Raw genomic sequence first — 23,651 nt, 5'->3', positions numbered from 1 at the left:
GTATCATTTCTGTAAAAATTGTCGTATTTGGTTAGAATGTTAAGTAGGGACGGTTATTAATTTGTTAATAAGTCAATTTATTTAAATTTAATTGATTCACTTTTCTATTAGACTAACTTGGTTTAGATGAACTGTTGAATACTCGGTGGTTTCAAATTGTTCTAGTTAGATAATCTTCCCTAGGTTAATTCAGTGCTGTATACATTACGGAGAATGAAAAATTTTGAGCAAGCGTTAAATTTTTGATTTTTTCACAGAAATAACATTTTTAATTCCTCGATGCGCGTTATTGCTATTCACACAAATTAAAATTGAACTATTAATGTTCAAATCAGTTTTTAAAAAAACACTTTATAGAGCTGCAGTTTTTTGAACACATCCAACGAATACGGTTTTATCATTCTTGAGCAGTTGAGCTCGGATTTGGAAACCACCTAAAAATACGACAACGAAGTACCTACTGACTACTAAACATAATATATATTACCCGCTTACTCGTTATGGCTTATATGGATAACAACCATCATATTTATTACGATTCCATTTTTCATTACCTACGTTTAAAACGTTTAATGTTTATAATATCATGATTTATGATTGCGACTTGCGAGTTGGAACTATAGGGAACCAAATAGTGTACTAAGTATGATAGGTAGGTACCCATCAAAAGAGACGCGGGTTGTGATAGATAATAACATATTATGACAGTCGACAGATGTACGTCATGTACGGGAAACGGGCATTTTCCATTAAACACTAACCAGCTCTAATAATATAAAAAAAATAATAAAGTACAAAGTACAACCTTCAATAAGAAAATTAAATAACTAGTTAACTTACTAGTTCAGTTAAAAAATTAAAATTAAACGTTTTAATTAGTTAGTAAGGTCTATGGTTAATGTCGACATTTTGGAATATTTGGTTATTATCTGCGTTTGTAGAGGTAGCGAGGTTATCAGTTGTTTATCTGTAGATAACCGTGGTAGCCGGTAGCCAACAACAACACATTTTTACGACGACGCCACCGCCGGCCGCCGCCACTAACCGTATTCCTAGTCCGTGAACTAAACATTCAAACGTAATGGAATATAATTTAATCAATTATAATAGATATATTTTTTTTTAATTGTCTGATCAAAAATTCTGAGCTTCAAAACGTGTAAATGCATGAGACTATGACGATAGTAATGGAATCTAACCAATAATAACAATGATTATTGTGTTCTAGTCCATCGCTTTAAAGTAGGTACGAAGTATGTGCCGGCTATGAGACGCTGACTGTTCTCAATCCTCAAATGTGAATTAACATAGCAATATTATGTAAAATACTGGGATTCCATTCAAGAACTAGAAGATAACATTAAGCCTTCTCGATCACAAACACGATCATAGTTCGTAATGTCGACCAGTTTTTGACAAAACGGCAAACACGGTTATTTGAACACTGCACTGAGGTAAGTACTAAAGTACTTTGTTTACATATTTTGTAAATTTTTTCGAAACTCCGCATGCCTTATTCTAATGATTTTTACCCATTGTCCAAAATAAGATTTAATGTCTTATACGTACGGTTTTATTGCAAAGGATCTAAATATTTGTTATGAAATATATGATATTATAGGTATGATAAAATTATGAAATAATTTAATTCAATTCTAGTACCACTGTCTAGCTGTCAGAACAAAGCTCTACACTTAGCATAATGGTGTTTGACATCTGATTATTATTGATCTCGTGCTAAAATTGTGGTATCTTATTGTTACCTACTACAACTTTTTGGACTCGTTAATTTGTTGCACATTCTACTCGAAGCATTGCGGTTTTGTGTTGTGACCAGTTAATAAAGAAATTGTTTCACATCATGCCCGTTGAAATGGAATCTGAAGTTAATTTTATGAAAACTCATAGCATAATAGAATGCGAAGAACTAACGTAATCATACATTTCTTAAACCAGTATTTTTTATTTTATTTTTATTTTATTTGTTTTACTTGATTTTTACATTTAAGAAAGATAAACAATAATCGTAAATCGCTTAATCAGAAAATTACACTTGGATTGGCCACCAGAGAAGAATTTTTGAAACAAATAAAAATTGAATTAAATATGCTGGATACGTGTCAACTTAAAATTGAAGTAAGGTTATAACAATTGATATTAATTAAATTATTATAATTATCTATTTTTATTTTATAGCAAGAACTGAAAGAAAACTCGGAGTGTCTTAACACTGAAATACTTACCATTTTATCAAATCGTATCAATGATATGTACACCAAAATGTTTCATTTGTTTCCTGTTTTAAAGACTTCACTGTCAGAATATATTGAGTTCTGTTCAAATAATGTAAGTGAACAAATTACAACATTTATGTAATGTCTTAGCTGATGCAGGGGGAGTACGTGCGGTTTCTATTCTGGCCATGCTGTATCGCATGTATAGTGTTGCCCGCATGCCGAGAAATACAAGTTATTTTGTTTTTCTCCACATGCATGCAAATCAACTAGAATACAGCATCATAGTTTTAAATTTAAATATATCAGATGTTTTTTAATTTTTCTATTGACTAAAAATTATTGGAAAATCTCCAAAGCCTACTTTATAATACAATAATTTTGGTGTCGCTCTTGTACGCTATGTGGACTACCATCTTGTTTCTGCTCTAGTGTGCAGTCTACAGTACATAGTAGACTGCGTAGTATATTAGCACTGCCCTGATAAGCCAAAAGGCAGTAATTAACAATGAAGTAGTTTTGAGAAAAATAACTTTTTCTGAATCATCTTGTTATTTTTATCATATTATAAAAATTAAATAATAAATTATTGATTTTTAAATAACTAATCCTGTAGAATCCAATAATACACATGGATAAACTCTAAGATACCTCATAACACCTTAAAACGCATATACATACTTTTTGCTTTGTGTTGTCAGACATTAATATTATTGTTTACAGAGGGAAAATGCAGTATGAGCGCATACATACTTTTTGCTTAGGAATACATATTTATTTTTGTTTTTTTATTAGACCAAATTTATGTAAATAACAAGCCTTTATTTAACATAAAATAAAAGAAATACTCATGTTTAAAAAAAATAATAATAAAGAAATAAAAATATGAACTTTTAGGAAAATAATATAATTATGTAACATTTAAAATTAACAATTAACATTTAAAAACATGTTAAAATTAATATAAAAATTAATGAACATTTTAAAAATAATCAAACAAACTTGTTAGGTATAATTGTATTTACAATTTACAAATATTCAAGATTTTACCAAAACAGTTTACGGTTTTCTGGAAGAATCTGATTTAAATTTTGAAGTATACTCTCAACCTTTTCTCTGGCAACACCGCATGGTTTTATTTTTGGTAAAACAATAGGAATTCCATCTTTTTTCATATTTTTCTTGCACAGAAAATCCAATTCCTGATATTCTGTATCAGTTAATTTAGTTTTAAAATTCAAAATAAATTTTCCTCTTTCAGCTTTAATGCATACGATATCCTTCAATAAAATACGATTTTTTTTTTGTAACTTTTGAACTGACTTAAAATCTTTCCAACTATAAAATGATGTATGATCCATTACGTTCACATTAACTTTTCCACTGTTTGAACTTTTAACAGCATGTTCAAAATCATTAAAGTCGTATGTCTTTTTTTATTTTTTTTTTTGCCAATTCTACCTGATGATGAAAACTATCATCACTCAAATATGTATGTCCTGGTTCAAAGTAGTATATTTTAATTGTATTAGTGGATACTTCACACGAGTTTACAATATAAACAAGAAATGTTAGGAGGCACCAATTTTTATTCTGACTGGTGCAATTATCCAGCCAAATTTGATGAGTTGAAATATCTCTATGTTTTTTTCTAAACGCATAACATACTTATGATATCTTCTTTGTTTCGCCCAGTAGTTCCTTCGTGCCAAATACAAGCTAGTGGTTTAATATTGGAATTACAACCAACAGGAACAAAACTTTCGTGGTATGCAATTATACGCCTTATGAAAATTACTTTTTTTAAACATTTCAGCTTTTAGAAGCATAATTACTTTTTGTAAATCTGCAGAAACTGTAACACAATCATTAATATTATCTTTCTGACTCGAATGTATTTTATACAGATTTCTAGCATCTGTATACTTTGTCTCATATTTTTTCCATGTAATACATGTTTCACAGTCTTCTTGAATTGAATTTTTATTGTGTTCATGTAACTTGAATTGTTCACATTGTTCACACTCTTCATGTCCTAAATTAGTAAAAGAATGTTTATTTTTCTTTCAATTTGCATCTGTATAATTTATATGATATATTCTGATTTGGATGTTTGATTAAAAAGTCTTGATGTACCATTAAAACGTTGACATCACTGGGCAAATAACAAACATTAGGAGCATGTTCGCGCCTATAGTGAGAAATTGTTGGGTGAAATGACTATATGTTCATTAATTAGATCATTAAATTGATATTTATTGTGAGTCTCATGACTTCTTTTAACAAGTTCAGGTATAATATTTCCTAGAGGAGTTTTATGAGTACATTGTATACTACCTTATCAATATTTTTTTTTTAATTCTAACATTAAGAAAAACCATTTACACACATCAAAACATTTATAATGGTTATCAGTTAAGAGATAAATGTATGTTTTATTTTTTCGGTTAATGTTTGCATTAACTGATCTCCGTTTGACTTTTGTTGGTATACATACATTCAAAATAAATTGTTTTCTTTGATTAGCATCCATCTTCCAATATTGATCATTAATTACATAGCGTTTCTCTTCAGATATATTAGTAATACATTTTTTTTTTTTACAATTATTTACATCACAAGGTTTTAATGCAGTTTTTTTTTTTAATATCTTTTCTTTTTTAAACACTAGTTTTGAACTTTTTACATTTTCTTGTTTGCTTCTCAGACTTTGTATAAAGTTCAACTGAATACTCTGTCTCACTACTTGACTATGATTGATGGTAATGGTGCTTGACAAACTAAATAATAATAAGGAAAAACAATTAATAATTAAATATAGTTTTCTCAATGATACATATTAATTTCTAGAATAGTAAAATCGTTACCTTTATCACACAGGTAGTCCATCAAAGATACAATATTTTGTTCATTATCTGAATAATGCATATCTACAGTTGAATCATTATTGATTACTTTAACTTCTAAGTCATCATCAAATTCTCCCAAACGTCTCTTATTTTCACCAGGTGGTATGTAGTCTTTATCTTTATCCGAGTCTTCCAATATAGAGTTCAAGGAAGTGTCTATATTTTTTAAAATACATTATTTTTTATATTTGATTTGAGTTAACTTTAATACAATAAGCAATTTAATTACTATTGACTGGACAAATATGTTTTTAATTAAATGATTACTAAATAGGTAATATATTATAGATAACCAAGATAAAAGATTATTTAATACCTATTTTAACTTTAAAATGTAAATTATAATGTTTAATGAATATATTAACACAAGTTATCAAGTTAAAATTTAACCTGTATGCTTGAGATTATTAGATGATTCAACAATATCAGTTTTAATGACATTATTCAAATCTTCATGTTGATAATGATGTGATCGTAGAGGTAAATCATAACTAGAAAAAACATCGCTTCTGATAACATCCAAGTTGTCTGTAAATAAATTTAAATAATAAGTTAACATTCAGACTTCAGAGAATAAATTAAAAACTATTTTAAATACAATTTTAACTAACCTTTTATATTTGTTTTTTTCACCAATGCATTTTTATTGTTTTCCAATTCTGCCAATTTGAATATCTTTTTTCTATGCAACACCATATTGTAATAGAGTATCAGACTATAATATTCACGTTTATTATGTTAAGTATAAAAATACTCTCATGATAGGTAACTAAATTAATTCAATATAATATTAATCGTGACTTGTGTTACAATAATAACATATTAAAACGTATTACGTGTTGTACAATATTGGACGATTGGAGATAATGATAATAACATTGATAACTAATAAGTAATAAGTTATAACGTACCTACTGCAAATATTAAAACATGAAAATAATATAATATTAAAATAAACAACATTTATTAATAGCACAACCATGATAATAATATATAATAGTCGATGGGAAAAACCATAGAAGCGACACTCGACAGCTGATTGGGGTCTTGTTTACCTATGATCTGAAGTCTGAATCTCCGAAAAACATGGAAACGTTTACCGTACCAAACCACAATCACAGAATTAATAACAACCAGAATGTTAACAGCACGGTTAAAGATATCTTTAATCGCAGTTAACAGTTGTATGTTAATAAATTATTATAATGTTTGATAATATGATATTGTGTGATACGGCTAGAAAATTATCATCAATACTATGTCAATACTAAACAAAAATAACGTATTTGAGCAATACTATGCAAAATTACCGTATACTGTGGTCAGTTACTACCTTTTTGCTTAGCATGTGTTTGATACTGCTTTTTTGCTTAGTAACATTCATATATTTGTAAAAACTTATTTGGTTAACCACGTTTATTACAAAAACTATTGCATTTACGGTATTTTTCCTAAGGAATCAAAAAATGCGCCTTAAAATAACGATTAATTTGATATAATAAACTCATTTTTCAAATCTTGTCACTTACTGCCTTTTGGCTTAGGAGGGCAGAGCACTTCAAAAAATTAATTAATGTAGTTTTATCCATACTATAATTAAAAATATATAATCACATCACAAAAATAATCTATGTAGTTTTTTTCCATAGTATAATTAAAAATATATAAAAATTAACAATTTTAATTAAGAATTGTCAATTTTATCTATATACCTATTTTAAGCAACTTTATAGTTGGAAAATACCGTGTACAATCACAAATCTTACTTATATATACTATGTATATGTATTGTGAATTCCAAAAGTACATAGTATACTATACCTGTTAAAATATATCCATCAAGGATGGTCATATGGGAAGGGGGGTCATGCTATATGTTATTTTAGTGAATATTAATTTTTTAATAATTTGTTAATAGAATTAGGCTATATATTTTTATAAATTTGTGTCGTATACTATTTTTGTGTTTGCTATTGGGTTATATATTTTGTGCGGTATTGGGTCATGTTTGTGAGATAATGGAAAGCAACAATTTAAATAACCATTGAAATATGTATTAGCATATTTCCATTTTAATGTTGAATTAAAATTAAATAGTTAACGGTGAATTTGTTTATTCATTATGAAATATTTATTTAATAATTTTATACTTTTATTTCAGATATTATTTATTACTAAATGTAGCATCATATTGAATACACTCATGTCGAGATACCATAATGACCCTGAAGTGTATTTAACTGCAGCAACATATGCATTTGATGACCGAAATGATATTGAATCAGCTAGACGATATTTTGCAAAAGGATTAAAATATCACAAAAATTGTAAAAATTTATATGTAGAAGAGTTCTGGGTAGAAGTACAACATTTAGAAAAGACTGCAGGAGCCTCACTTCCAATTGCTATTGCAAAATATAGACGCCTAATAAAACGTTTTGAAGGTGATATCGAATTTCATTTTATATTATTGGACAGAGCAATAAAATTAAGTGCAGTTAGAGAACTGCAATGCAATGTAGTCAGGTATTGATTCATTTTTAGTACAATTTAACATAAATTCTTATAAATATATTATTTGTATTTAGAGATATGGTTAAGAAGTATAGGCATAGTGAACTAATGTGGCAAAAATTAGCAAAAATTCATTTTGACGGTTTTATCTATCATAAGGAGACTGAGCAATTACGCTATGATAAAAATTATATTAATGGTATTAGGTCAGTATCCAAACAATTAAAAAATATATTTTTATGATACTTACTTATTTATTTCATAGAAACTGCATTAAAACCTATGAAGATGGATTAAAAGAAAATTTACCACTAGAAAATAAACATAAGTTATGGAACTTTTATATTGATCATGTTATAGAAATTCGAAAATCTTATCGCATGAAAAAAGAAACAATCAGAAATTTTATGAATGAAACAATGGAAAGAGCCTTTCAAGAAGCTCATGATAATAAAGCATTATATAAAGCTGAACAATACATTTATTGGGTAAGTACATTTTTATAAACTACAATTATTTAATTTAAATAACAATTTGTTTGTATATTTGTATTCAGGCTGATAACACAATTCAAGATTACGATAAAATAATGAGAAAAGCAGTTGAGGTGATAAAAGATGATCTTGAACTCTGGATTAATTTAATATCATATTATTTGAACTACGACAGTCTTGAAATGGGTATTGAAGCTTTTCAAGACGGTGTTCGGGCTTTAAAAAACAAATCAATGCCTTTATGGGAGATTCTAATTTTATACATGGGGAACACTCATCCAAAATTGGTAAAATAAGTATTAATATTTTGATGATTTCTCAATGATAAACCTACTCAAAATTAGTCAATTGAAACTCTTGTGTCAACAGTTATCCTGTTAACTTACATACTATTACAGTTGATACTTGATTTTTTTGACCAATGTGATCATAACGCATATATTACATGATATCTACATTGCTGCCCTAAATTTATTTGTGTATAGTATGATATGTACCATATCATAGTTCTGTAACTTATTAATTTCTACTGGCTAGTGTATTTTTATTTTAAACTTACTATGTTGATAATGATATAACGCGTAATTGCATTTTGATTATAACCTTTTATTAATATTTTAGTCACTGAATAACTTAACACTGTAAACTTCAGAATATTCAACTTTTTTTATAACTAAAATAAAAAAAGTTAAGATCATAATATTTATGAATTAATATATTTAATATAATACATATTTTGTACTTAATTTTAAAATATGTCTAACTCAGTATAAATATATTATCATTAATATGATTAATAATATTCTTAATATGTAAAATAAATTAATTGTTAAAATATAATTTATTTTGTAAAATAATCATATTATAACAACTTACTAACAATAAATGATATAACATGATGGTTTTCATAATAAGACATATTGAAAAACATTGTTCATATGCAATTCACAGTCCTTCCTGTTTTAAAATATAATAACTATTAATGGATATTAATATTATACAATAAAATCAGATTTTAAAAAATTAAGAATAATAACATAAGTTTGTAGCATTTTTAAAATTGTAAATACAAAGTTGATTAGTACTTGATTTATTTAATAAATATATAATACTTAATCAGGAACTAATTGGAATTTCGGACCAGCCCAGGAAAATAAGTTTTTAGTGGCCCTCTAACAGTCATGTATTGTCGGGGGCTTGTAGGGACAAGTGTACAACACCGAAGGTGGTAATTTTTTTTAGCCCTTTAAAAGTTAAGTTTTATGGTGTGTTTGTTGTTCCTACAAAAATAATTATATTATAATATATTAGTGATGTTTGCATAGATATATATAAGATAATATACAGATAATTAGTTGTTATTAGATGTAATTTTTTGTTAAAAATCACATGGTCTACTTGAAATACATAATATGTAGGTGCTATTTGAAAATATTACACTATGACTATTTATTTATGTACCAAAACATATCTTACCAGTAGCAATAGACAATATTTATAATACAATATTATAATATATTAGTTTAAAAGAAACTGATTAACACCTTAATCATAAAATCAACCTTTAACGGCTTTAACAATAAAATGTATTATAGATTTTGCTGAGGTTGATTTTTTGATTAGAGTTATTGTTAATACTTATTATTCAGTTTCTGATATATTGTTATAGTAATATTTATTATTCATATTAGCTATTGACTTATTGCTCTCTAGTTTATTGTTTTGTAAATTTAAATTTTTGATATGTAAATAAATTATGAGATACCAAGAAGAAACAAAGTTTAAAACCGTCTATACCTAATTGATGTAAGTTAAGCTACAGCCGTAGAGTTCGGTAGTGCACACAGTGACCTCACAGACTGTCAACTAGTTAGTACATGGTCAATCAAAGATTTCCTAATGGCCCAATCCATCCCTGTACTAATTGACAATTATAAATTTAATATTTATTATATATTTTTTAGAACCATTGTCTATATAATTAAGTTCTTAATAAATTAACTTTTTATTTTCCTAGTTATCTCTGGCATTTTGTGATATCCTTGTAAAATATATTTTATGATCCAAAATGTTATATAGTTAAATCTTTACATATAAACATGTTTCAGTAACATTTAACTAAATTATTTCTTATGTCACAATAATTCCTTGCAGTAAATTTTTTAATTTTTACTCTTCCAATATAGCAGATATCAGCTGATAGCAGGCCATACTCAATACTTATCTATAAGTGTTTGATTTTTATATTGAGATTAAATTATTAAATTATTTTTTCTCTGTAATATATATAGTTGCTTCATAACAGTATTTATTTATATTTAGCTCCAACAATTATATCACGAAGGATCACATTTTCCATTTCCGGAAATCAATTTTATAATCAGGCCTAAATATTTAGAATGGAACGTTGTTCACAATGGAATACTATCAACTCGTGAATTGTTCATTAAACTCAAAGACTTAAAACCAGAATGTAAACAGTTGTATAAGTCCATGATTTCATTTGAACATAATCAGACCTCAGGATTTACCAAATTAAAAACTATAAGAAAATTGTATAACGAAGTATGCAATACTTTTGGCGACACAGAAATTGGTGAGTATCAAATTTTCGGCTTACTGCCAAAACTCATTAACGGCAAAATTTCAATTTTTTTATAAAGCGCCATCTAGTATAAATTTCAGTTCTATAATTTGTGTAAAGGCACTGAACATCAAAATCTCTATAAACCCATATTTTTTTTAGCTTTTTCAATATTCATTATTGTATTGTTTTATTGTAAAATGTAAGAATTCATTAAACAGTTAGTGTGATAGGTTTATGTGAAATAAAACAATAAAAAAATTATAATACGCTTTTTGTACCTTATGAAAAAATATAAACATAATCCTAGAGAAACTTTTCAATAATTTAAAAAGCCATTTACCAACAATTTAATTTTTACCAATAATGAGAATTGGCGAGAAGTCTTTGAAATTTTCCTACAATATAATTGAAGCTAATTTTAAATTGATTACATATACAGATGTATGGACCGATTGCATCCGTTTTGAATGCATCTATGGTTCTCATAATTATGTGAAAGAAATTTACAAGGCATCATTACGGTGCTTGGAATCAGATTTAAAAAGTACTATGATAGAAGAGTTTAAAAAACTTAAGAAGGAATTCTTGTATGTATTGTTTATTTAATTTATTGTTAATAACACATAAAATGCAAATTCAATTTTTTGATTTATTTTTTTGTTTTTAAGGGAGTATGATCCGAAAGATGAAGGAGTTATTGTCATTAATGATGATGAATAATTTTATAGTTAGGGAAAAAAATGACAGGGTATGTGCGTGTTTTTATATTCATGTTCTTAAATTACTATTCTGTGCACATAATTTTTTTTTGATATTTGATATGTTTTATTATGTTAATGTATCTTTATTATTTACAATTATTTTTTTGTATTTTTTAAATAGCCTAAGCATAAAACAACAACATTTTAAATTTTTGTTAATAATTAATTATTAACCCTAAAATGTATTGTTTAATGGCATAAAAATATTTTTATGAAGTAGCAAACAATCAAAATAATGCCAAAATAAAAACAATTAGACGTATGTTTATATTTTACACATAAAGCAAATCATATTTTGAAATTAAATTATTTTTTTTTATTTAATAAATATCATTTCACTTGACCTTTAAAAGAAATGAACTGATATCAGCGAGAGAGAGGATTAGGATTTAACATTGTTAGAAAAAAATAGCTGCACTTTATTTTCATATGCACAGGCACATCTGTTTCTATCAATGTTGGCATTTAGTAACCTGTATAAGGCAGGGTCGGACTGGGTACTAAATTACTATTTCATTTTTGGAAAGTTTTTCACACATAAAATATTATTATTTTATAGTTTAAATATTTTCTAAATCTGAGTTAATTTTGTAATAGAACAAAATGTTTTTCTTTTTTTTATGGAACTATTTCATTATAGTTTATATATTACCTGCATATAGAGTATAGATTATTTTGTATTCTATGTATTTTAAATACACTACCTAGAAGTACTGATTAAAATTTCAGATTTAGTCCTTCAGCTTTCTGTCTTATACTGTAAATTAAATTCTTATTACTTCGAGTATTAATATATTATTTTAATAACTGTGTTACTATTAAACAATAATTGTGATTCATAACTCGTAACAGTGGTAAATTATATTTTGGATGGATTTTCACTAGCCAGTAGAGATTTTGAGTGTTTAGTTATAATAATAAATACTCCCAAAGTCCAAACTCGTACAATATTATTAATTGGAGCTGATAACATAAACATCAAACACATATTTAGTTCCCATAAAGCCCCATCAAATAGGCACTAGTGCACTGCACTACTTTATAATTTTCTTTAAATAATTAGTTCATGCTATTATGTTTTTAAAATTATGAAGGGCCTCATCCCATACAGTTACACAGACATGAAGCCTCACTGGCTATTGCTAGTCTAGAGTATACGCCAGTCCGATCCTAGCAGCAAGGAATGGTAGATGTGTTCATATATTCTTATTTCTTATGTCCGTGCATTAATCATTAGTATCTTACATGAATGTGGCGGTGCATAAGCGTAGCCTGATGAATTTATGTAGACATAAATAGGCATATGTAAACAACATAAATTCTAAACATTTTACTAAAAAAAAATTTACTAAATGAGGCTGCTAAACAATATTTCAAGGGGGCTGTAGCCCCCTTAGACCCTCCCCCCCATTCTACGCCTATGGTGCGGTGGTTGTGTGTGATTTATATTCCGATCACTCTGTCTGCCGCGCTACGATGCAACGAATTATATGCAGTTTTTTGTTTTCACCTATTCGCGTAAGTCGTACGAAACTGCGTCGGAATATATATAAACAAAAACTTTAAAATGATAATACCGTGAATACCAATGTCTAAATACCAATATACTAATATCAAAGATCATTCTTCCGTTTTCCGTAACCAGTGTTTTCCAAAAGTTTTACAACCGGTAGGTATAACGCAATATTGACACTTGAAATTAGGCTCTATTAATTTTTTTAATTAATTAATGAATAAATCTATAAAAGGATTTATTTCCAAATAATTTGGATCATTATTTTTTAACAATATCCCTAATAACAAAAATCATAAAACTCTGTAGGTACCATGTATTTATTATAATTTCTGCTAGCACTGATATAAGGAGAAAATATCAAATAATTGTTCACCACCGCCTTCTGGTATCATCATTTAAAGTATTTGGTACATTATAAATTATAATATTATAATATCATGGTTATAGATACTATGGTTGCGAAGGCCGAGTACTAAGATAGAACGGGCTGGAAACGAGCTGGTGGCCGTTTAAGGTTTAGGGGGTCTTGTACGGGTAAGGGAAACGGTAACTATGAATCGAGTGCTACCTATATTCATCATCTAGTTCATAATATTATTTTTGTAAATCTTAAAAGGAGGCTTCATCCACACTCGCGTTGTCTTACAAACGCATGACATTGCAAATTGTACATTTACAGAATAATCTATTTAACTCTATAGGTACATAATAATATTAGAATGACCAATTATAAAATTTAAAAGTAAGAGAATTATCTAGTGAGTCTCATAGATTTTTTTTAATATTTTAATTTTAAAGCGAGGTATGAATATTTTATAATGTACAAACAATTTAAAATTTCAAAATTATCATAAGTCGCAATAGTCGCATTAAGAGGACGCCGCACCCGCATACCTATTATGTTATCTCCGTCTTACAAGTGCGTAACATAGCAAAATTGTACGCTTAGCAGAACACGTGTAGCTCCGTTAATTTAAATATTAGAATGAATTCAAATTTAGAAGTAAGAATATTATCCAGGCAACAGAGGCTTTTTATTATATTTTAATTTTAAAGCCAGTTATGAGTATTGTAAAATTGTAAATTGTTAGTACATCTTAAAGTACTCATAACTCGCTTTAAAAATTAAAATTTAATAAAAAACCTATGTCATTGCCTAGATAATATTCTTCTAAATTTGATAAGAGGTCAATTCACTCAAATTTTTAAACCAACAGAGCTAAACGTGATCTGCTGAGCGTACAATTTGCTCAACCTAACCCACTGATTTTACCGGCCGAATTCGGTGGTTTAACCTTAGTTTAACGATTGTAATACGGGCCCTTAGTCCGTGTTGGCAACCATATTATCTTAAATCATGGTCGTGACCCAAAATAGGCTGCTGTGCAACCGTACTATTTATAAATTATATAGAGGAGTTTTTCCGTATAATAATAGCCGAAAGGCGACCAACTGCTTCTGATAATTCAGTATTTTAATCGCTCATCCCGGCGTGGAGCATGGTTAATAGCACATTGGCGTGAGACACAAACGTTTTTGACCGACCGGCGTCCGTTAGGCCTCGTTATATATCTTATCGATATATGGGTAGACGACAATGGAGAAGTTCGAGGTTTAGTTGTCGGTACCCGCGCCATTTGAGGCGAACAACCCGGGTGCGCGGTGCTTACGTGCGTCGCCATATTACTCGTCACAATATGCCATAAATGATCGCGGTGAGGCAGTGGTTCGAGCCTTTAACGCGTTTGAACAGGTTTGGACTAGCCGGGCCGCCGATAAGAGAGCGATGGATCACGTTGAAGTCACCAATTTGACGAGAGGCACGACAGTTTTTGACCGGCCGGCGTCCGTGTGGACATTCGGTCTGGTGTTCGGGCCTCGTTAAATATTATCTTCTCGATATTTGGGTTATATGACTGGGTCGTCAGTGGAGGTGGAGTTCGTAGTTTAGTCATTGCCCATTGGTACCTGAGCCAGTTGAGTAATAACCAGAGTACGCTGTGCGCAGTGCGCGGCGCTTATGTGCGTAGCCACAGCACGATTTAGAGAAGAAGATTATCTTCTCTACATCGTGGTTAATAGATACATTTATTGACCGTGGCGTGACACTATGGCAGAAGTACTGATAATATTATATTTTCCAGGACTGATAACTGATTTGTTACGTATTTTTTCTTATATAATATTTGTATTTTGGACTTTTGGAAATGATGTAATTCTTTATGTTCTTTTAAAATATAACCATGTGGCCGTGAAAACAGGGTTCATTGTATAATCAAATTACCCATATTACTCAATACCCTAAACATATTTTTGAATTCTGTTTGTGGGACACGAAACTGACTATCAATCAACCGCAGACATAATCCTAAAATATGTATTGGGTATTGAGTAATGTAGGTAACTGAGTTATAGAGTGTACCCAGTTTTCGCGGACACACGGTATTTACACGTTCTTGTTCTTTTAAGGTTTTAATTTAATATATTATGTTTCATTGTATGTAATACATATTTTTTAATTGTGTAGACTGCTATATCCATGTACAATGTACTTACATAACTATAACAGACTAACATTATTTTACTTAATACATCATTTTAATCGTTCAAATTTTATTTTTGTAAATTAATCTTTGCTTTATAGAAGAAGAAAGAAGAAAGAAGAAAGTCTATCTAAAATCGAAAACAATATGATATGCACACAAAAAGCATCAAAAAAAATGTAGCCAAATATGGTTCATTCATTTTGATAGGATTTGCTTCAATGTGTACTATTAACACCAAGTAAATAGTTCAATGATTGAAACGTGTAAGATACCGATTAAGAAATTTAATGAATAAAGTAAATCATAAAATTAATATTACAACGTTTATTTTTGTTGGCTAAACAAAATTATTAGGAAACTTTTTCACCATCCTATTCAATATTAATACCACCAAAACAAACAACAACTTTTCACTGGTAAATTAAAAAAATATATCTAAGTAGGTTATTACAAATGTCTGAGTGTACTTACAACATTTTTATGAAATTTAAGGTATCTGATCATGCGTCAACTAGCTAATGTATGGATACTATAAATATTCTGGGTGATGTACCAGTTGATTCTTCTGTGAGTTTGTTTTGTTCATTTTAAGTTTAATTTTAGAAATTGTTACACTATTTAAAACACGCTTTTAAAATTATATACATGATAATACAAAAATACATAGTATGTAGTATTAAAAATAAAATAGTTTTAAAAAAGTATTTTTAGTTAATTTATTACATAAATTTAATATTGCTAATGTAGATGATTTAGATGAATATTGTAAAAGTCAAGGTAAAATCATTTGGAATAGTTGTTAAATAGTTGTTCTCTAACTAGTGAACTAAAATTTGATAAAACTCTTTATGATAAACTTGTAATAGCGCCCGCAAAATAAATTATTCATTTGTTTCCTAAAATATTAATAAATCTTTAAAAATTTAACTGTATTTCTTACTTTTTTTTTGGGGAAAAAATGTAAAATTATCTAATTTTTATTTAAACTTTACAATTATTTTATATTGCCTATGATAAATATGGTAAATATCATTAGCTGTATGCCTGTATCACCCAACGAACAATCCCGGGAAAAATCCCCGACCCTAGGAAAAAGAACCCCCAGACTACAATATGTTACTGACAACTAGGTACATGAAATTGATTGATCAATTATTTTTTAAAAGCTAATTAATGTAATAATTATCATATTAATCATATTTAATTACAACTATATTATACTTACTACTATAGGTACTATACCTACTTTTCATTAAAAAATTAAAATATAATAAATAATTTTCAAAAATTAACAATTATATTATTTTGTTTTATATCACGATTTTAAACAACATATTATGGTAATAGTCTTTTTAAAAGATTAGGTACCTACTACGTACATTCATTGATTATTTATTTGATAATTATTTGGATTATTTGACGTTTCGATAATTCGAAATATTTTTATTTTTTATTTTATAATATTTTAAATATTGTATCTATAAAGAAACCTTGTAAAATTGTCTTCTAATAATAATAGTAATTATTAATATTGACATTTTGTTTATCCTCAAAATATTATTAGGAAATGTAATATTTTATTTTGGGGATATATTATAATATATAATGAGTATAAAAAAATTATTATTGTTAATGCCTGAAAATTATAATATAAATATTAAGAAATACTTGAGTTAAATTGTATTTAATATAGGTTAGGTACCTATATTACCTACCTACCTACATATATATTTAAACTTTGAACATAGATTTGTTTTGTAATTTAATTTTTCTTTAATCTCTACCTACTTGATTTTTAATTTTTTCAATGATATTTAATATGTATAGTTTATACCTATACTATAACTTATAAGTATATATTTGTAATTAAATATTATTAATGTGATATTTACACTAATTATAGCGTTAAAAAATATTTGCTCAATCATTTTCATGACGTGTTTGTAAGTAATATAAACTAATATTGTAGTCCGGTGATTTTTATTTTGATTACCACAGATATAGTATACTATCATTGTGAAAAATTAAATTTGAGTAAATAAATATATTTTTTTATATTCTTATGTAAATATATACATATGGGGGGTGGGTTACTTTTCATGTAATAACGGGGGGGGGGGGGGGGGGCCTACATCCATCCAACATTTTAGCCCTAGTTGCGCCACTGTAAATTAGCAACCCAGTTCCTATTTAAATTGTTGCAGATGTTTTACATTGCTATAAATACATATTAAAATTGCATGCATTCCAACATTATGGTGCTTTTGGAAATTAAAATCTACCATATTCTTTAAACTTTCAAGTTATCAATGCTTTTGTAAATGATTTTACTAAATATATTAATAAACTCAAGTTCTTTAATAGTAATCTAGTTATTAATTCTCAACTCAAAATTAGTTATTTGATATTTAATTATCTTTTAATAATTTTAATATCTTAATAGATTTTAAACCATAGGTTATTGGTACTAATATATTATTATTCATTTATATTTATAAAATAAGCCATGATTATTTATAATTGTTATTCTGTACTATTAGGTCACAAGGCGTTTTTAATAACATCACAATCGCAAGACATTTAAAAAAACTCTTATTCATGTTAGAGTTCATGATTGATAGTGAAGATGATAAACAATTACTTAATAGTTGTGATATTTATTTTTTAATGATTTAAATTTTAGTAACTTCTCCTTAAAGTGTATAATTTATATTGCTTATAAATGTTTTTTTTTTTTTTTTGGTTTGTACTTTTGTTAGGATGATAATCTCAAGTTAAATGCAGTATTTGTATATCTGCTCTTATGGGCTCAAATGAAAATGTATGTAGGTACCTAATTAATTTTTTAATTATTAAGATATTGATGATATTATTTATCCTAGTAATGATGTAATTTCAATTTATATTAAAACAGTCTAATGTTAATAATTTTATAAAGATTTAAAATTATATAAATTATTAATTAAAACAAAAATGTTATTTTATTTAAGGCATTGGTACATTAAACTTCTGATTAATGGACAGCAAAATATCATAATTATTATTACTAAATGTTATTTTTTAATTTTAAGTTTTTTTTTTCATTAACATGAAAAAACGAATATAAAAAAAAATTATAAATAAAAACCTAAACCTGTACAGAATTCTGATTATTATATTATTTTTTTTTTTGTTTTGGGTTCAAAGTTAATATTGGTAAAAATAAATGTATTGATAATTATTTCAATGTATAAAATAATAGTACTACCTTTTTATAAGAAGGGAATAGTATCTTTTCTTGAAAATGACATGGATATTTTCAGATTAGTGCTACATTTTGCCACACTTGACCAAATATTAATAATATTAATAATATTAATAATAATATTATTAATATTTCTTTATATCCAATTTATATAATATTAGTTGGTAAATCAATAAGTTTCTTGATAATTTCCCAATGATAATCAGTATTACCTATATAAATTATTATACAAAAGAATAAAGGTCATTAATTGATTTATACAGAGAAATAGTGTTGAAAGCATTGAAATTTCTTTGTCATTTTTTGTGAGAAGTCTATTTAAAATGTGTTGTTTTTGCCATATTTATTTGATGATTTTAAAATAAGTTGCATTACCTCATGATCTTTGTAAAAACAACTTATGGTCAGGGTTGGGCAAGATTCTCAAAATATAGTATTATGATACATGAATTTATAGTATATAGATACAAGATACCTACAAGATACATTGTGAATGTAGAAAAGATACAAGATACATGATACTTTTATATTTCCAAATTAATTTTATTAACTAAAATGTTTTATAATTATTCAAGTGACAGTTGACACAGACGCAGAAGACTCAAGACAGAACAAAAATGTTTTTACAATGATGCGAATAGTACACTATAATTGTTTATCTGTACTTTTAATTTAATTTTTATATTATGTGGACCTAGGTAGCGGATTTATATTTTATGAGAACGAAAATTTCAGTTTAGTGCGTATCTATAGATAGACTGTAGATAGATATTATATATAGCTAGTAATTTAATTTAATGTTTTTAAAATTATCTAACAAGTTATAACATTGTATGGTGAATTTCTACATTATTGTTAATTTCGACTCAATTGCACCTGGACAATTTTTTGTAAAAACACAATCCGTGACGAAATTCTATACAATACAATATTATTAATAGACACACATAAAAAATTACCACTATTGTTACATTCATTTGAGTTTTGAGTGTCCTGCAAATCGAATTCAATTTTCTTGGTATATTATGTACTATTATTCAGTACAAATGTTTATAATAATAGTATCTTGTATCTTTTGGAAAAAAATGATACATGATTCTTCAAAATTATGTATCACGATACAACTGCCATATTAAATAATGCAATTTAAATAAATGTTATTTTTGTATACAAAATACTGGCTTATTATACTGATATATACAAATTAATATCACATTTGAATTAAAACATCAGTATCGTATTTATTTTGTGTAATATAAATAATTATTAGGTTACATGTTAATTATTTAACTATATATTAATAAAATGACTGTAAATGCTACGTACGTGAAGTTGGCACCCCGAGTTTTGCAACCATTTTGCAACAATTTGCAACGCTCATTAAAAAATTTGCAACACATTTTTTACGGTGCTACAGACAAACATAGCATTGGGGTGCCAAATTCACGTGGCACCCCGAAACCTTCCGATAGGCTCCATGTCCGTGTCAATTTTTTGCAACCAATTTGCAACAATTTGCAACGCTCATTAAAAAATTTGCAACACATTTTTTACGGTGCTACAGAAAAACATAGCATCGGGGTGCCAAATTCACGTGGCACCCCGACATCGTCCGATCGGTTCCAAATCGGTGTCACTTTTTTGCAACCAATTTGCAACATTTTGCAACGTCGATCAAAAAATGCAACGCATTTTTTACGGCGGCATAACCGAAATTCCGTTTAGGGGTAGCACCCCGACATCGTCCGATCGGTTCAGAATCGGTGTCACTTTTTTGCAACCAATTTGCAACATTTTGCAACGTCAATCAAAAAATTTGCAACGCATTTTTTACGGCGGCATAACCGAAATTCCGTTTAGGGGTAGCACCCCGACATCGTCCGATCAGTTCCAAATCGGTGTCACTTTTTTGCAACCAATTTGCAATAATTTGCAACGGCTTTTTTTAAATTTGCAACTTCACCCAGTCTCCGGAAAATCCGATTTACTGATGCCGTGCCAACTTATCGCAACATTCCCACTTTTGAATTTTTATATCTTCCCACACTAAAAATATTATTCATATAAGTTTTAAGTTTGTAAAATATAGAAAATATTATTAATATAAATTCCCTACAGCCGTACAGGCCAAGTTACTTACCTACATAATAATATTCAATCGTACATTACTATCCAAATGATTATCACTCATTAGTTATTTTAATACCTTTTTAATGAATATTTTTTTAACTAACTTTTGTTAGATTGAAAAAAACATTTTATGAGTGCTCAAATATTTATATTTGTAAAATTAAGTAAAAAGTTCTTGCTTATTTTATCTAAGGTTTTAAAGTTTTATAATATACAGAAATTATAATTAAAGGTTTATAGTACCAAAAATAAACAATTGTTTTGTAACATTGAATAAAGGATTATTAATTGTAATTATTTTTGTCATTATTCATTCCTGTTTATGTACAATTAATAATTATATATATATGTTATATTATGACCACCAAACCAAATGATTTTTGATCATTTAATTATTTTAATTTAAATACTTTTTTTTTTTTTAGATAAATATAAAAAAAAAATTAAAATTAAAATTATAAGGTACTTATGATTGAGAACTATAAATTAATATTATATCAACACATAAAAACTGTAAAAATGTTGTTAATATGGTAAAGCCAAATTGATTCACATAAAAATAGATATATTGCAAGATATACTATTAGCTGTAGTAGATTTGTATCATTTGGGAAAGTATTAATGAATATACTAACTTAAATATAATAACTTAACATGATTGAAATTAATAACAAAAGTTAGTTAAAAAAATATTCATTAAAAAGGTATTAAAATAACTAATGAGTGATAATCATTTGGATAGTAATGTACGATTGAATATTATTATGTAGGTAAGTAACTTGGCCTGTACGGCTGTAGGGAATTTATACTAATAATATTTTCTATATTTTACAAACTTAAAACTTATATGAATAATATTTTTAGTGTGGGAAGATATAAAAATTCAAAAGTGGGAATGTTGCGATAAGTTGGCACGGCATCAGTAAATCGGATTTTCCGGAGACTGGGTGAAGTTGCAAATTTAAAAAAAGCCGTTGCAAATTATTGCAAATTGGTTGCAAAAAAGTGACACCGATTTGGAACTGATCGGACGATGTCGGGGTGCTACCCCTAAACGGAATTTCGGTTATGCCGCCGTAAAAAATGCGTTGCAAATTTTTTGATTGACGTTGCAAAATGTTGCAAATTGGTTGCAAAAAAGTGACACCGATTCTGAACCGATCGGACGATGTCGGGGTGCTACCCCTAAACGGAATTTCGGTTATGCCGCCGTAAAAAATGCGTTGCATTTTTTGATCGACGTTGCAAAATGTTGCAAATTGGTTGCAAAAAAGTGACACCGATTTGGAACCGATCGGACGATGTCGGGGTGCCACGTGAATTTGGCACCCCGATGCTATGTTTTTCTGTAGCACCGTAAAAAATGTGTTGCAAATTTTTTAATGAGCGTTGCAAATTGTTGCAAATTGGTTGCAAAAAATTGACACGGACATGGAGCCTATCGGAAGGTTTCGGGGTGCCACGTGAATTTGGCACCCCAATGCTATGTTTGTCTGTAGCACCGTAAAAAATGTGTTGCAAATTTTTTAATGAGCGTTGCAAATTGTTGCAAAATGGTTGCAAAAAAATGATGTTGATTGGATTCTGATCGAAGAATGTCGGGGTGCCAACTTCACGTACGTGTAAATGCTGGAGTGGCTGGAGTTGGATGTAGATATTATACGTGTACCTATATATAGTTAAAGAATTAAATTAGCAGTTATTACGTGTGAATGACTTAAAATAAAATAATTGTTTCCTATTTTTTAGATAGAAGACGATGGCATCACCATTAGAAAGGACGGTTTTTATTTAACATTGAAAAAAAATCTGAAATATTTATGGGTTTTTTTAATTATTATCCTTTTTATAGCAGCTGTTGTAGGTTATTTTTATTTTTTAAAGGAAGACCATATCCAAATTTAGAATATTATTGACAACTTGTAGAGACATGTTATAATAATTAATATTAAATATATAACTTGATTGTTGTGGTTGGATATTTTTTCCCTTTGAAAAATAAAAATAACCTACAACAGCTGTCAGCTGCCATAAAAAGGATAATTATTAAAAAAAACCATAAATATTGAAGATTTTTTTCCACGTTATATAATACTAGAAACTCCGTGAGCCACACCTCGCAGATGGGCCATGTAGTCTATGTCATACCACAAAATGTGTATTTTTAATCGGACTGGAAGGCGGAAAACTGAATATTGGTCGTTAAATTTGTGACGGATGACAGAAAACCATTTGGTGATTCCGCGTTACTTTGAAACCATGGCGCATCCCAATCGGAAAATTATGACTTACGCCGACACTCACAAAGGGCGCAGTACTGCGACTGTACTGGCAGACAACAGTTGGCTGGCCCTTACGGGTACAGTACTGGCTATAATTTTATCCAGTACTACTACTATTATACTGCTAGTATTTTATCCTGTAATGGAAAACCAGCACTGGTAGCTAACTACTGATCTAGTACTGGCATATTACGGGTCCCGATCAATATGCTAGCAAAGGCCAGCAAGTGTTCCACGTAGTTGTGCCAACTTTGGCGGAGTACTGGCATGTTACGAACCATATTTCAATTTCAAGCAAGGACCAGCTAGTATTTCTCGTAGTTGTGCCAACGTTGGCGGAGTACTGGCATTTTACGGGCTCTCTTTCAATTGCGAGCAAGGGCCAGCCAGTGTTTGTCGTAGTTGTGCCTACGTTGAGGAATATACTGGCATAA

General features: G+C 28.2%; 2 protein-coding genes across 7 annotated transcripts; one reads left to right on the top strand and one right to left on the bottom strand.

Annotated features, from left to right (window-relative positions):
• Positions 1 to 1,002: 1,002 nt before the first annotated feature.
• On the top strand, positions 1,003 to 18,703 carry LOC132934957 (uncharacterized). Of its 6 annotated transcripts, none has more exons than XR_009663114.1 (16): positions 1,003 to 1,078; positions 1,229 to 1,454; positions 1,660 to 1,932; positions 2,010 to 2,136; positions 2,197 to 2,346; positions 7,305 to 7,669; positions 7,732 to 7,863; positions 7,923 to 8,145; positions 8,214 to 8,438; positions 10,474 to 10,747; positions 11,178 to 11,325; positions 11,407 to 15,227; positions 15,660 to 15,824; positions 15,916 to 15,977; positions 16,054 to 16,128; positions 18,102 to 18,703. XR_009663114.1 is itself a non-coding variant. In XM_061001399.1 (11 exons), exons 2-11 carry the CDS (start codon positions 1,862 to 1,864, stop codon positions 11,456 to 11,458), a joined length of 1,767 nt encoding a protein of 588 aa, XP_060857382.1. In that variant the 5' UTR covers positions 1,018 to 1,454; positions 1,660 to 1,861; the 3' UTR covers positions 11,459 to 15,648. The 6 variants fall into 6 exon arrangements, 1 of the variants encoding a protein (XP_060857382.1); XR_009663113.1 differs by lacking the exon at positions 1,003 to 1,078 and adding an exon at positions 1,145 to 1,159; XR_009663115.1 differs by having other exon boundaries at positions 1,018 to 1,454; positions 11,407 to 11,486.
• LOC132936329 (uncharacterized) lies at positions 4,933 to 6,995 on the bottom strand. The gene is made up of 4 exons (XM_061003040.1): positions 6,965 to 6,995; positions 5,534 to 5,671; positions 5,102 to 5,299; positions 4,933 to 5,014 (listed from the first exon to the last, which is right to left on the bottom strand). Exons 1-4 carry the CDS (start codon positions 6,993 to 6,995, stop codon positions 4,977 to 4,979), a joined length of 405 nt encoding a protein of 134 aa, XP_060859023.1. The 3' UTR covers positions 4,933 to 4,976.
• Positions 18,704 to 23,651: the final 4,948 nt, after the last annotated feature.

This window comes from Metopolophium dirhodum, chromosome 1 (genome assembly GCF_019925205.1).
Source record: "Metopolophium dirhodum isolate CAU chromosome 1, ASM1992520v1, whole genome shotgun sequence".
NCBI classification, from domain to species: domain Eukaryota; kingdom Metazoa; phylum Arthropoda; class Insecta; order Hemiptera; family Aphididae; genus Metopolophium; species Metopolophium dirhodum.
Note: the sequence above shows the minus strand (reverse complement) of the source record. Positions and strands in the feature narration are given on the sequence as shown.